The 14,832-nt window shown below is 42.1% G+C and overlaps 1 protein-coding gene across 1 annotated transcript in view; it reads left to right on the top strand.

The window, feature by feature from the left end:
• LOC124621357 (lysosomal alpha-mannosidase-like) overlaps nt 1-14,832 on the top strand; it is a 100,291-nt gene that overhangs the window by 78,217 nt on the left and 7,242 nt on the right. The window contains exon 16 of the mRNA XM_047147134.1: nt 11,017-11,166. Within this exon, the coding sequence (XP_047003090.1) occupies nt 11,017-11,166 (150 nt within the window). The remainder of the gene's footprint in view (nt 1-11,016; nt 11,167-14,832) is intronic.

Here is a 14,832-nt window from a genome sequence, read left to right as displayed (position 1 = left end):
TTGACGTCAGTGGAAGCAGTGGCCACAGCAATGCAGGAGGAGATGAGTGGTGATGTGCAAATGTATAGCGCACAGAGAACTGCCCAAACGTTGGACATATCCTTGAGCGCAGTGCGTAAAATCCTACGAAACATCCTTCTTCGTATCCATTCAAAATTACCCATCTGCACAAGTTGCTTCCTGTTGACCTGCCAGCAAGAGAGACCTTTTCTTTACAATTCCTTGCTCACATGGAAGTGGACAATGATTGACCATGGAAGATTCTGTGGACAGACGAAGCCCACTTCCTTCTAACAGGATACGTCAGTACACAGAATTGCTGAATATGGACAACGGAAAATCCACACACAAATCAACCAGTACCACTTAATACTGAAAAGATCACTGTGTGGTACAGGTTTACTGCATCATTTATCATAGGGCCATATTTTTTCGAAGAGACAGGTGCTTCTGGTTCTGTTACCTATATCGTCACTATGAGTGTCTTTTCCACAACCACATTTCCAGCTCTCCAACAGTGTGGATGGTGAATGGGATCATTTTTATGCAAGATGACGGACCTGCACACATTGTAAATCCAGTTAAGCAGCTGCTGAAGCATCATTTCAGAAAGCTAGAATTATCAGCCACCATTTCCCTATGGCCTGGCTGTCCTGATCACCCAATCTTAATCTGTGTGACTTCTAGCTGTGGGGCTATCTGAAAGATGTTGTGTTCAGTGTTCTGACTGCAAACTTAGCTGCATTGAAGGCACGCATTGCAGAACACATTCTGAATGTGATACAAGAAACCCTTTGATCAGTTGTGGAACATGCTGTTTCTCAATTTCAACTTGTTGCAGAAAATGGTGGACAGCATATTGAACATATTTCGCGCCAGTCACACAGAAATTAATAATCTGATTTGTTTCTTATTGATGTTTTTTATGTAGTTTTTGGCCTCAGGACAACTGAAAACTGATCTGATTGATGCTTTTTATCCGGTTTTTGGCCTCCAGATAATTAAAAACTGATTTTCCCATCTGATGTGAAATGACCTTACCATGGTGGATGGGCTTACGTAACTAACAGTATCACACCTGTACACCCCATGCACACTGAGTAGTACAGTTTGTTTAACATCAAACATACACCTTAGGCATTGTTGTATGATTCATTTGTCATCTCTAGTTGACCATTATTAAATTATGATGCTTACAGCACCATCTATTGCTACATTTAGTAACTATTTATTTTTCTTCTGCCATAATCTTCCCCAATCTCCGATGATACTCCGTTGCAATTGGACATCATTCTGACCAGTGGTATTATTTCTACAGTGGTTCGAAACTTTAACTTTAATTATAATCGCCCTGTATATTAACCTACTCTGTGTGAATCTCACCTCATCCAGAAATAAAATGTAAGCTGAAAACTGTGCATCTTCAGCCCTCTGTTTTCAAATCCATTGGTAGAACTGTAATCTGTCATGGTCACTCTGTGACCTGCTTTGCACATGCTGTAAGTGATGTTTTTGACTGCTAGTGCTGAATTGTACACACAAAAGTGTGGTTTATGAGTTCAAAGCTACAATTTTGCACACTCTTGTTTTAGGTTCATTGCAACACTTGCTTCTCCATATCCAGCATGCAGTGTGTGTGACGTCTACCATAATCCCTTGCCACTGTTTTGAACGATTCCATGTGTGGAAGTCACTGAAACAACCAGTTGCTTTTTTCTTCCAGATGGAATGCAGCACTGAGGGTGTTGTTTGATGTATGTGACATACACCTGTTCAGTGATACCACTGGTTAATCAATTAATAGAATACCTTGTCTGCCATTTCCTTTGTGGAATGACAGGACCCCATTTCACAACTTATGTTCTTCACTCTTTACAGAACCACTTATCTTTTTGTTCCAGCCAACCTCAAAACTATTCACACAGAGTAGTTGAGGTAAGAGACAGTTGCACATGATATGTCTGATAACCACATCACAGTAAAAACCAATAAGGAATCGGGAATCAGCATTAAAAGGAAAACACCCTACACCAATACCAATGAGTATCATATGTTCACGACAAAAGTAAAATGGGCCATATCGCATAAGTGCTTTTTCTGGACATTCATCTCTCTATTGAAAAAACAGTCATAGGTTACACAACATTCTTCATTAAGAATGACGCATTTCACCTGGGTAGAGCATCATCAGGTTATCTCAAAATATAAGGGGTGGATGTCATTACAATTAATCTGGTATGGTCCTATCCTGGACTACTGTAACAGCAAAATAAGCTTCAAACACCAACTGGATAAAATTACACAGAGAAAAGTAATATAATTCCATTAAAAAATCAGAAATTTCCTGCCAAAAGCACATGTCAAAGAAGGGATGACACCGAATAAAACATATTAAAAGGCAACCTATAAGGGAGGAAATATTAAAAATTAATAAATAAAAGCACCAGGATCAGGCATGAGTAGAGAATGAAGGAGAAACCAAAAAATGTATATTACCTAATGGAGGCAATAATAGGCATACAGCCCAGAACAGAACCTCATATGCAAACTGTAAACACAGCTGTACACTAGAACGATGCCTGAGGCCCATCCATATTCACATATTGCAAAAAATAGGAGTTTAAGCCAATTATTAGGCTAATAGTAATGACAGGTGCCATGCAGCACTGTAATCAGGTGTACAGTGCGATAATGGCATAAAATTCAAATAGTAATGGACAAATTGAGAAATACATAAAATCATAATAGGGCATATGGGAACATACAAAATGCATGACTTTCTAGACTGAAGGCTATGTACAGAGACATAGAAAATCCTTATGCTCAAAAGTAGTGTAAAAGAATAATTAAGTAAAAAACATAGACCAATAAAATAAAGATTAGACACAAACATAAGGCTAAAAGTTAGCAATGCTAAAGAGGTCAAAAACAATTGCATACACATGACAATTGATAAAGGCCCTGGCAGTTTTCAGATAATTAATAAGGAACATTATGCAACCTACGGCTGTTTTTTGAATAACAGCAATAATGTTACTATTCCACCATGCCAAAATGGGACAGAATAATTTCTCTCTCTCTCTCTCTCTCTCTCTCTCTCTCTCTCTCTATCTCTATCTCTTCTCTCTCTCTCTCTCCGTGTGTATGTGTGTGTGTGTTTTTAGCACAGAAGCTGCCAAAGGTAAGAGCAGACATCACCAGCAGCAGTTTCTCTTGTACACAGTTTAGTGTTTTTCCTATGTGCTTCTGTGAAGAAATGAGTGATATCTGTGTATGTATCTGGATTGATTTTAGTGTTTAATAACACTTGGTAAGTGTTTGAATTTTTTTCTTGCGTGATCTGGTGTCTAATTAACAGTAGTTGTTTGTATTTCTGTTTTAGTACTGTTATTTATTTTGCTGTGAGAGCTTATGCACTTTAAATATGTAATGCAGAGCGAGAACTTTGTAGAACAGATTTCTGTATTTTTTTTAATTTTTTATCCGTATTTTGTATGCACCACAACCAGTAGTGCCACATTTGGATAATTTTATCTTTTGCTCTGGTCTGTTTATTCTTTCTCAACTACTCCTGACTGATTTTGTTAGTACATTCTTTTTTTGATGATTCTGTACAGTTTATACACAGCATGAAATGGATAGGGACTGTTCTTGTTATGTGCAGACACAGCAAGAAATGTCCACTGCATGAAAAAAACTTGAAACCACATATGTAACGGTTGATAGACTTCAGGTTGTTATTTGAAGCTGCAGCAATTGAAAGAGCTGCAACCCTGGAAACTCCACTGTCACTGTGTCATCCTGTGCAGAACATCTGAGCAGTTCGTTCTCACACAGGGAGGAGTGGTGTATACCTCTGAGTGGAAGGTGGAAGTGAGAACTGGCCAGACAGCTGCCTCCTTACACTTTATCAACAGGTATGAATAACACATCTGAGCCAGCACAGGGTGCATGTTTTGGGGCAGTGGCTAATTTACCTACAAAGACTAGACAAGCCTGTAGAGTGGGTTTGCTGGTACACAAACTCCAGTATTAGGTGGGTGATGGAGCACTTCAGGAAAACAGCAGGACAGTCAAGAAAGAAGGCCAGTGTGCACACTGTATGTTTGCTGTGTTTGTTGAGAACTCTCCTCTGAGATGTGGAGGAAGCTCTGCCAGTGGCTACTGAATGCATTGTGTACCACTAGCTGAAAATCAGAGCTCATGCTGGCATGCATGCACTTGCACCTGGGTAGTGAGGCCATCCTTGTTTCCTTTAGGTGGTTGACTGGGTTGGTGAAGGCAGCTAGCAACACACACAGGGTGCAGCCGCAGCTCAATATTTGCAGCATCCTAACCAGAGTCAATGGTAGTCCTCTGCTTTGGAGCTTAGTGGAAGGTGTAACCCAGACACTCAAGTGATGCTCTGGCTATCTTGGATGTGAAGTTTTCATTCTACAGTACCTCTTGTGGATTCTACAGCCACCGTCAATAGCTCAGGCATGCTCTACACAAGGGAAGCAGCTGCTTGGGTAGATGTGAATTTGTGATGTGCACTTGAGGGTTTTTTTTACATTAGAAGAACACCTCCTTAGGATCAGTGATGAATTTCCTGACAGAATCAAAGAAAGGTCAGCCACAGCTCTCAGAGAACTTTTGTTGCTGTGGATTGGGAATAGGAAATATTTATGTGATGTTAGTAATCTACAGGAGCATCAATGGTAAGATCTCAGAATTAGTATTGCTTATTAAAAATAATTATGTCAAGATGGTACTAGAAACAGAAAGTTGCTGAAACCAAAAGTGAAATGCTACGGTAAATTCAGATTGTAGTAGATATCACAAGAATAGGTTAGAGATAAATTGAGGCAGTGTTTCCACCCATTCCACATCAAACGGTCCCTTCCCTACAGCCTAGGTCTTCGTGGCAAACGAATCTGCTCCAGTCCGGAATCCCTGAATCATTACACCAACAACCTGAAAACAGCTTTCGCATCCCGCAACTACCCTCCCGACCTGGTACAGAAGCAAATAACCAGAGCCACTTCCTCGTCCCCTCAAACCCAGAATCCCCCACAGAAGAACCACAAAAGTGCCCCACTTGTGACAGGATACTTTCCGGGACTGGACCAGACTCTGAATGTGGCTCTCCAGCAGGGATACGACTTCCTCAAATCCTGCCCTGAAATGAGATCCATCCTTCATGAAATCCTCCCCACTCCGCCAAGAGTGTCTTTCCGCCGTCCACCTAACCTTCGTAACCTGTTAGTTCATCCCTATGAAATCCCCAAACCACCTTCCCTACCCTCTGGCTCCTATCCTTGTAACCGCCCCCGATGCAAAACCTGTCCCATGCACCCTCCCACCACCACCTACTCCAGTCCTGTAACCCGGAAGGTGTACACGATCAGAGGCAGAGCCACGTGTGAAAGCACCCACGTGATTTACCAACTGACCTGCCTACACTGTGATGCATTCTATGTGGGAATGACCAGCAACAAACTGTCCATTCGCATGAATGGACACAGGCAGACAGTGTTTGTTGGTAATGAGGATCACCCTGTGGCTAAACATGCCTTGGTGCACAGCCAGCACATCTTGGCACAGTGTTACACCGTCCGGGTTATCTGGATACTTCCCACCAACACCAACCTATCCGAACTCCGGAGATGGGAACTTGCCCTTCAGTATATCCTCTCTTCTCGTCATCCGCCAAGCCTCAATCTCCGCTAATTTCAAGTTGCCGCCACTCATACCTCACCTGTCTTTCAACAACTTCTTTGCCTCTAAACTTCTGCCTCGACTGACATCTCTGCCCAAACTCTTTGTCTTTAAATATGTCTGCTTGTGTCTGTATGTGTGGATGGATATGTGCGTGTGTGCGAGTGTATACCTGTACTTTTTTCCCCCTAAGGTAAGTCTTTCCGCTCCTGGGATTGGAATGACTCCTTACCCTCTCCCTTAAAACCCACCTCCTTTCGTCTTCCCCTCTCCTTCCCTCTTTCCTGATGGGTGTCTGTATGTGTGGATGGATATGTGCGTGTGTGCGAGTGTATACCTGTCCTTTTTTCCCCCTAAGGTAAGTCTTTCCGCTCCCGGGATTGGAATGACTCCTTACCCTCTCCCTTAAAACCCACCTCCTTTCGTCTTCCCCTCTCCTTCCCTCTTTCCTGATGGGTGTCTGTATGTGTGGATGGATATGTGCGTGTGTGCGAGTGTATACCTGTCCTTTTTTCCCCCTAAGGTAAGTCTTTCCGCTCCCGGGATTGGAATGACTCCTTACCCTCTCCCTTAAAACCCACCTCCTTTCGTCTTCCCCTCTCCTTCCCTCTTTCCTGATGAGGCAACAGTTTGTTGCGAAAGCTTGAATTTTGTGTGTATGTTTGTGTTTGTTTGTGTGTCTATCGACCTGCCAGCGCTTTTGTTCGGTAAGTCACCTCATCTTTGTTTTTATATATAATTTTTCCCACGTGGAATGTTTCCTTCCATTATATTGATATCATTAATATTACCAGTTCCATAGACATTTCGTATTTCTGCATAGAACTGAAGGAGCTTACCGAGACATCAGCATTCATAAGGACAGGGTCCCTATGTGAGATCCATAACTTGAAAATATACACTTAGTACATGGCTGCCTTAAATTCATGTGGGAGATTGTTGATTATATATACTGCAGAGGAACAAACAATCCTCTACATATGGTATATCTATCCTGTGTTTATTGAACAAATGCAGCTCTTTCTTTTAAAGAAGATTTTGCTGTAACCAGCAGATATCAGGAGCAGTAAGTGTACTGCAAAGCCAGCTTAAAAATCCCCAGTTTATTAAATAGTGGGCTACAAGAAATCAATGAATAAACACTTCATATGATAAATTTTTGAGCTAAAGAGCTAAAGGTATCATTTATTCTATACTGAACTTCCCCAAAACATTCTCCATTTTGTGAGTCTGTTCATAAGTAATAATTACTGAAACAAGTATCTATTTCAGGGTACCCTCCATTCAGAGGCTGTTGCATGCAGTGACCATTATTTTGATTTGTAAATAATACATTTCAGCTATCAGTTGTCCTTTGGAATTTTTATTGGCAAATCTAGATTTCGGCTAGCAACTAGCCATTCTCAATGCTAAGAACACAACAGGTACACAGTTAGATGATGTCATAAAAATGTTGCAATTAATGGCTTAACTCATATGGTCTGTATGCTACATATCACTATTCTTTTTTGGTCAATGCAAGTAATGCCTGTTGGTCCGGCTTTGTACCCATTAAGAAAGTTTTACCCACCTGACGTAATTGAAATGATTTAATAATAACAATGGAATAACGGACTCCCCCCCCCCCCCTGTCCCCCCCGCCACCCCCACCCCCATGAACCATAGACCTTGCCACTGGTGGGGAGGCTTGTGTGCCTCAGCAATACAGATAGCCATACCATAGGGACAACCACAACAGAGGGGTATCTTTTGAGAGGCCAGACAAACGTGAGGTTCCTGAAGGGGGGCAGCAGACTTTTCTGTAGATGCAGGGGCAACAGTCTGGATGATTGACTGATCTGGCATTGTAACACTAACCAAAACATACTGTATGGTTAAATGATGATGGTCACCTCTTGGGTAAAATATTCCGGAGGTAAAATTGTCCCCCATTTGGATCTGCGGGTGGGGACTACTCAGGAGAACGTCGTTATCAGGAGAAAGAAAACTGGCATTCTACGGATCGGAGTGTGGAATGTCAGATCCCTTAATTGGGCAGGTAGGTTAGAAAATTTAAAAAGGGAAATGGATAGATTAAAGTTAGATATAGTTGGAATTAATGAAGTTCGGTGGCAGGAGGAACAAGACCTTTGGTCAGGTGAATACAGGGTTATAAATACAAAATCAAATAGGGGTAATGCAGGAGTAGGTTTAATAATGAGGAGGTATTTAATAGAATTGGGGAGAAGAGGAGTTTGTGGCACAACTTGACTAGAAGAAGGGATCAGTTGGTAGGACATCCTCTGAGGCATCAAGGGATCACCAATTTAGTATTGGAGGGCAGCATGGAGGGTAAAAATCGTAGAGGGAGACCAAGAGATGAATACACTAAGCAGATTCAGAAGGATGTGGGCTGCAGTACATACTGGGAGATGAAGCAGCTTGCACTGGATAGCGTAGCATGGAGAGCTGCAGCAAACCAGTCTAAGGACTGAAGACCACAACAACAACAAATGGACTCACAAGAAGTGAGCATGGAAATTTTATTACTTGATGATAAAGATGAAATAAGTCGGATGACAATGTAAGAATTTTACTTATGTTCCATTTCATGTAATTAAATTTGAAGTTGTTTACTTCCATTGAGGTTTATATGTAGTTCACATAGAGGGCGCTATACAACCAACTGATGTGTTCTCCACACAGCCCACCTGCCTCAAAAATTAGTATTCCATGAACTGTGTACAAAGCCAGACCAACAGGCATTACATTAATTGACCAAAAAAGGATAGTGATATGTAATATACAAACCATATGAGTTAAGCCATTAATTGAAATTTTTTTATGACATCATCTAACTACGGTATGTACCTGTTGTGTTCTTAGCATTGAGAATGGCTAGTTGCTAGCCGAAATCTAGATTTGCAAATAAAAATTCCAAAGGACGACTGATAGCTGAAATCCATTATTTACAAAGTATCTATTTTATCACACACTATCTCTTCCAAAAACCTTGAGACAACTGCTTATAATGATACTCACCTGTATTTTTCAGTTCCAGATAGATCTACTTTCTCGTGTTGATCCAAGTGAAAGAAAGAGCTATTCAGCAAAAGCAAGCACTAGGAATATTGTATAAAGTGTCTTTCAAAATTGTACCATGAGAAATAATAGTACCACGATATAAAAATAGCAGACACAAAGATAAGTGAGCACAGAATTTTCTGTATATATCCAGCAATTTATCTTAAAACCTGGAATGAACTGCTGTGTTTTCCAGTTATGTTAGATGCTTCAGCGTTTTAGTGATCTTCGGTAGACAACTTCTAACAGAGGAAGAGTCAGGTATGTAAGTGATTTAGAAACTAGATGGTATACCACTGGGTCCAGCTGCACTACCACAATCAAGTCACTTTAACAGCTTTTTTAACTTTTTCTTTCAAGATACAATTTTGAAAGATACTTTACACAATATTCTTAGTGCTCACTTTTGCTGAACAAATTCATCATTCACTTGGCTCGATACAGTTAGTCCTCTTTCATTTTTTTGTATTGCCTCTAACTCCAAATATTGGCATTCATGTCATCATTTTCTTATTTAATGTAAACTGAAATTTTATCTACTTGTTACACATATTACCTTTTCAATAAATGGCCTGTTAAAAAACAAAGTACCCAGAAGGCATGATCAACAGTCGGTGTAACTTCATACATGTACAGACTATCAGAGGGTATGTAAATAATTGTGACTGTCTTCACATGTTGTGTGACCATGGTGAAGGATACAGAGATACTGCATACTCATGTGACACAGCGTTATCAGCACCAGATAAAATTTGAAAGGGGCCTCATTCTGGGTCTCTATATGGCTGTTTTCTTGAATTGTGCAGTATCCAGATTTTTGGGGTATTTGGATGTGACAGTGGCCTAAGTTTGGACTATGTGGGAATGTGTGGGCAGGCATACTCATCAACAATGTTCCAATCAAACATGTCTGAACATCATAAGGGAGGATCACTGTACTGTGCACGAAGCAAATTTTAACCACTTCACATCTCTGCTGCCATCCAAGAATAAATCAGTGGACTCCCTGTAACAGTCTGCCACCCCACACTATTGGTTGGAGACTAGCAACAGCCGATCTGGGGAATTACTGTCCAGTGCGTAGACTGTCATGAACACCGCAACACAAATGGCTACATTAGGAGTGGTGCGATTATTGGGAACTATGGACTGTTGATAAATGGTATTGCATCGTGTTCAGAAATGGATTGTGGTTCTGCATTACACCAGGTGACGATTGCCAATGAGTGTGGTGGTGACCTGAGGAGAGGCTCCATTCTTCCAATGTTGTGGAGCAGATAGCAGTGGTACTCCTGGTATCATGATGTGGGAAATCATTTGGTATGACTTCAGGTCACAGTTGGCAGTAATTTAGAGAAGCCACATGGTACAATGGTATGTCACAGGCTGCTGCATCCCTATATGTTATCACTTTTGCAGCCGTATGTTGGTGCCATTTTTCAGTATGACTATGCTCATCCATACACGGCATAAGTCTCTATAAACTATCTGTGAGATGTTGTGGTACACCAATGGCCAGCAAGATCTATAAATCTCTTCCCGGTAGATTGTGAGTGATCAGTTTGGATGTCAGTTGGATCCCAGTGTCAGTACCCAGGATATCAAGGACAAGTTATGACATTTGTTGGCCAGCCTGTCTCAGGAGATGATACAATGACTTTATGAGACCCTTCCCAACCTAATTAGTACATGCTTCCAGGCCAAAGTAATAAATGTTCTCATACTGATAATTGTTCTCATGCTGCCACGTTCTTTGTAAATTTGACTCGAATTTGCAATCACTGAAGTAACACCACACACCCTTTCAACCTGTGAAGTTTCATGTTACCTCTTCCCTGTCTGGGTGTTTCAGTTCTCTGTCAGGCAGTGTGTTACAATGCAACTGGTCATATTATGGGTAAAATCATAAGTGCTGAATAAAATGCATAGAACAGAGACCCCAATTTCCTGGCTTTTCGGGTTACCCTCACCATTGTTGAAAGAAAAACCTAGTTGCTGCATGTGATATATTTTATGCTGCTGCTGCTGCTACAATGATACGTCTAATATTAATATAAATTATGTTCTAATTCTTACATGTAATAACATTTGATTGTTTTCCTGCATTAATGGATCATTTTGTGTAATTAGTGTTCATGTATGAGCAACATATTTGTCTCAAATCATACTGGAGACAGGGACCATTTATTTTAAATGGTACTTTCTACATATTTTATTGATGGTTACTATATGTTTTTTTAAATTATCTTCCAGTTCTCAGGTCTGAGCCAAGAACTTCCAGAAAATATTCAGATCCTAACCTTGGAACCATGGAAAGAAGGCTCATTACTACTACGCTTAGAGCATATTTTGGAGAAAGGTGAAGATACAGAGTTGTCTCAGCCTGCTACTGTAAACTTGGAGGTGAGAAAAGATAACAAATAGCAGTTTCATTTGTGTTGTAACAGTATTATATAGATCAATGTCAGAAGTCAAAGTTCATTCAGTATTGAAGGAAAGACTGTGTGATGAAAACAGTCAAAAATGTAATTGAAAGTGTGCTCTAAGTTTGTGCCTGTTTGATGAACAATCTAGCAGCATCTTGGTTATGTTTAACAACTTTGTTTTAGTTATCACCCTGGTTTCCTGCTGAATTTTTGTAGTGCTTACGGTGCCTTTATTCAACTTTAGATCTTAATAATGACAAGTGGTGAACCTAACCATGGAAAACAATAAGCAACTCAAGAGTGGTATCATTTTGCCTACTAACATGGACACTGCATCTCCAAGACACTTATCAAGTGTTTTAGTAGATCTTCAGACTATTCCACAACCAGTGTTAACTTTTGGGCAAGTGCTGGGAACTTTGTGTTTTATGCTGCTCACTGTGTCATAGTGCACTCACTTGTTCTGCAAAAGTAATGCCCTAGCAGTGGCATCTGTAACCATACCCAAAATGCTGTGTTGCCCAGTTTGTGGGGCTCCATTTGTGTCATTGAGTGATAGAACATGATAGAACTGATCTGCAATCAGTAACTGCATGTGAGAAGGTGAATAAGTACTGGAAATCACCACTCTTTTCGTGGCAAAAGGTGACTGGCTCATCCAAATATGTTTGAACATGGCATCAGAAACCTCATTTGTGGAAACCAGTGATTGCAAGAGATACCAAAAAATGGAAGGGGCCTTGTCACCAATAGTTTCATGTTGTGAACACACCATCAAGCTGCACTATGCCTCCCAAGCTGTGTAATAAATTTCTCAATGATTAATGGAAAATCTCATATAAGATGTGAAACAAATACTAACAAAGAGATAGAGGGGCTGGCCAGTACTTACCTCAGCTCAGTACAGCCGATAGATACACATAAAACAGAAATGAAAATTTACATTCCTAGCTTTCGGAACTTTGTTCCTTCATCAGGGAGGAGAGAGGGGAAAAAAGGGAAGAAGGGAAAGTGGATTCAGTTACTCACAACCCAGGTTATGAAGCAACAGGGAAAGGTAAACAGAGAGGGTAGCAAGGATGGAGGTATGGTTGTCAGAGGGAAGCCAAAGATATTCTACTGTAAGTACTGTGCCAGCTTCAAACCAAAGAGGATGCATACAGAAGTAAAGTATAAAGATAAACACAACTATGTAGGATGAAAAGATGCGTGAATGGCTAAAGAGGAAAGGGAAAGAGGAGAAGACTGAAGAGTGAATGGGAGTGAGGTTGTTTAACGTAGGTTCAGTCCAGGGGGATGGCGGGATGAAAGGATGTGTTGGAGTGCAAGTTCCCATCTCCGCAGTTCAGAGGGACTGGTGTTGGGTGGGAGAAGCCAAATGGCACATACGGTGTAGCAGGTTCCTAGGTCCCTAGAATTATGCTGGAGGGCATGCTCCGCTACTGGGTATTGGGCATCTCCTAGGCGGACAGTTCGTCTGTGTCCGTTCATTCGCTCAGCCATTTTGGTTGTTGTCATGCCGATGTAAAAGGCTGTGCAGTGCAGGCACGTCAGTTGATAAATGACATGTGTAGTTTCACACGTAGCCCTGCCTTGAATTGTGTATGTTTTACCAGTAGCGGGGCTGGAGTAGGTGGTTGTGGGCGAATGCATGGGGCAGGTTTTGCAGCGGGGTCGGTTACAGGGGTAGGAACCGCTGGGTAGAGAAGGTAGTCTGGGAATATTGTAGGGTTTAACAAGGATGTTACGGAGGTTAGGGGGGCGACGAAAGGCAACTCTGGGTGGTGTGGGGAGAATTTTGTCAAGGGATGATCTCATTTCAGGGGTTGAGAAAGTCATATCCCTGGCGGAGTAATTTGTTGATGTTTCCGAGGCCAGGATAATATTGGGTGACAAGGGGGATGCTTCTGTGTGGTCTGGGGGTAGGAACATTGTTGTTGGACGGGGAGGAATGTATTGCTTGGGAAATCTGTTTGTGGACAAGGTCTGCAGGATAGTTGCGGGAGAGGAAAGCACTGGTCAGGTTATTGGTGTAGTTGTTGAGGGATTCGTCACTGGAGCAGATACGTTTGCCACGAATACCTAGGCTGTAGGGAAGGGAGCGTTTGATGTGGAAAGGATGGCAGCTATCAAAGTGAAGGTACTGTTTTTTGTTTGTGGGTTTGATATGGACAGAGGTGTGGATGTGAGCTTCAACAAGATGAAGGTCAACATCCAGGAAGGTGGCTTGGGTTTTGGAGAAGGACCAGGTGAAATTCAGATTCGAAAAGGAGTTGAGGTTATGGAGGAAATTAAGGAGTGTTTCTTCACCATGAGTCCAGACCACAAAGATGTCATCTATAAACCTATACCAGGCCAGGGGAAGCAGCTGTTGGGTCTTCAGGAAAGCCTCCTCCATGCGGCCCATGAAGAGGTTGGCATAGGAGGGAGCCATCCTGGTTCCCATGGCCGTTCCCCTGATTTGTTTGTAGGTCTGGCCTTCAAAAGTGAAGTAATTATGGGTGAGTATGAAGTTGGTAAGTGTGATAAGGAACGAGGTTTTTGGAAGATCTTCGGGTGGGCGTTGGGAGAGGTAGTGCTCAAGGGCAGAGAGACCATGGGTATGTGGGATGTTTGTGTAAAGGGATGTAGCATCTATGGTGACAAGAAAGGTTTCAGGTGGGAGAGGAGTGGCAACGGATTTGAGGCGTTCTAGGAAGTGGTTTGTGTCTTTGATGTAGGATGGGAGTCTGCGGGTGATAGGTTGTAGGTGCTGGTCTACCAGAGCTGAGATACGTTCGGTTGGGGATTTGAAGCCTGCTACAATGGGACGGCCAGGATGGTTCTCTTTGTGGATTTTGGGTAATAGGTAGAAGGTAGGGGTACGTGGCTCAGGTGGAGTGAGTAAGTCTATGGAAGCCGTTGTGAGGCCTTGTGAGGGACCTTGGATTTTTAGGATTTTTTGCAGCTCAGTCTGGATGGAGGGAATGGGATGCTGGGTAACAGCTTTGTAGGTTGAGGTGTCAGAGAGTTGACGCAGTCCTTCTGCTACATACTCCACACGGTCAAGTACGACAGTTGTGGAGCCTTTATCCGCCGGGAGGATGACAATAGAGTGGTCTATTTTCAGCTCTTTAATGGCACGAGATTCAGCTGGGGTGATGTTGGGGGTTGTCGGGATGTTCTTCAAGAAGGACTGGGAGGCAACACTGGATGTGAGGAATTCCTGAAATGTCTGCAAGGGATGGTTTTGGGGGAGGGGAGGAGGATCCCTTTGAGAAGGCAGTCGAAACTGTTCTAGACAGGGTTCAACACTGGGTCTAGTACTTGGGGGCTGTGTTTGGGTAGTGAAGTGATATTTCCAGTTGAGGTTCCGGGTGAATGAGAGGAGATCTTTAACCAGGGCAGTGTGGTTGAATTTAGGTGTGGGGCTAAAGGTTAAGCCTTTTGATAGAACAGATGTCTCTGGAGGAGAGAGGGATCTGGATGAGAGGTTTAGGACTGAATTGGGACTGGTGATATGTGGCATTTGACTGTGGTTATAGTTGAGATTTGGTCTGTGTGGGGTATGTGCTGGGATGGGGAGATTGAGTAGGGTGGCTAGGCTAGGTTTGTTGGCTATGAGGGGGGTTTGTTGAAGGTTCTGTTGTAGTTGGTGTTTGTG

This window comes from Schistocerca americana, chromosome 1 (genome assembly GCF_021461395.2).
Source record: "Schistocerca americana isolate TAMUIC-IGC-003095 chromosome 1, iqSchAmer2.1, whole genome shotgun sequence".
NCBI classification, from domain to species: domain Eukaryota; kingdom Metazoa; phylum Arthropoda; class Insecta; order Orthoptera; family Acrididae; genus Schistocerca; species Schistocerca americana.
Note: the sequence above shows the minus strand (reverse complement) of the source record. Positions and strands in the feature narration are given on the sequence as shown.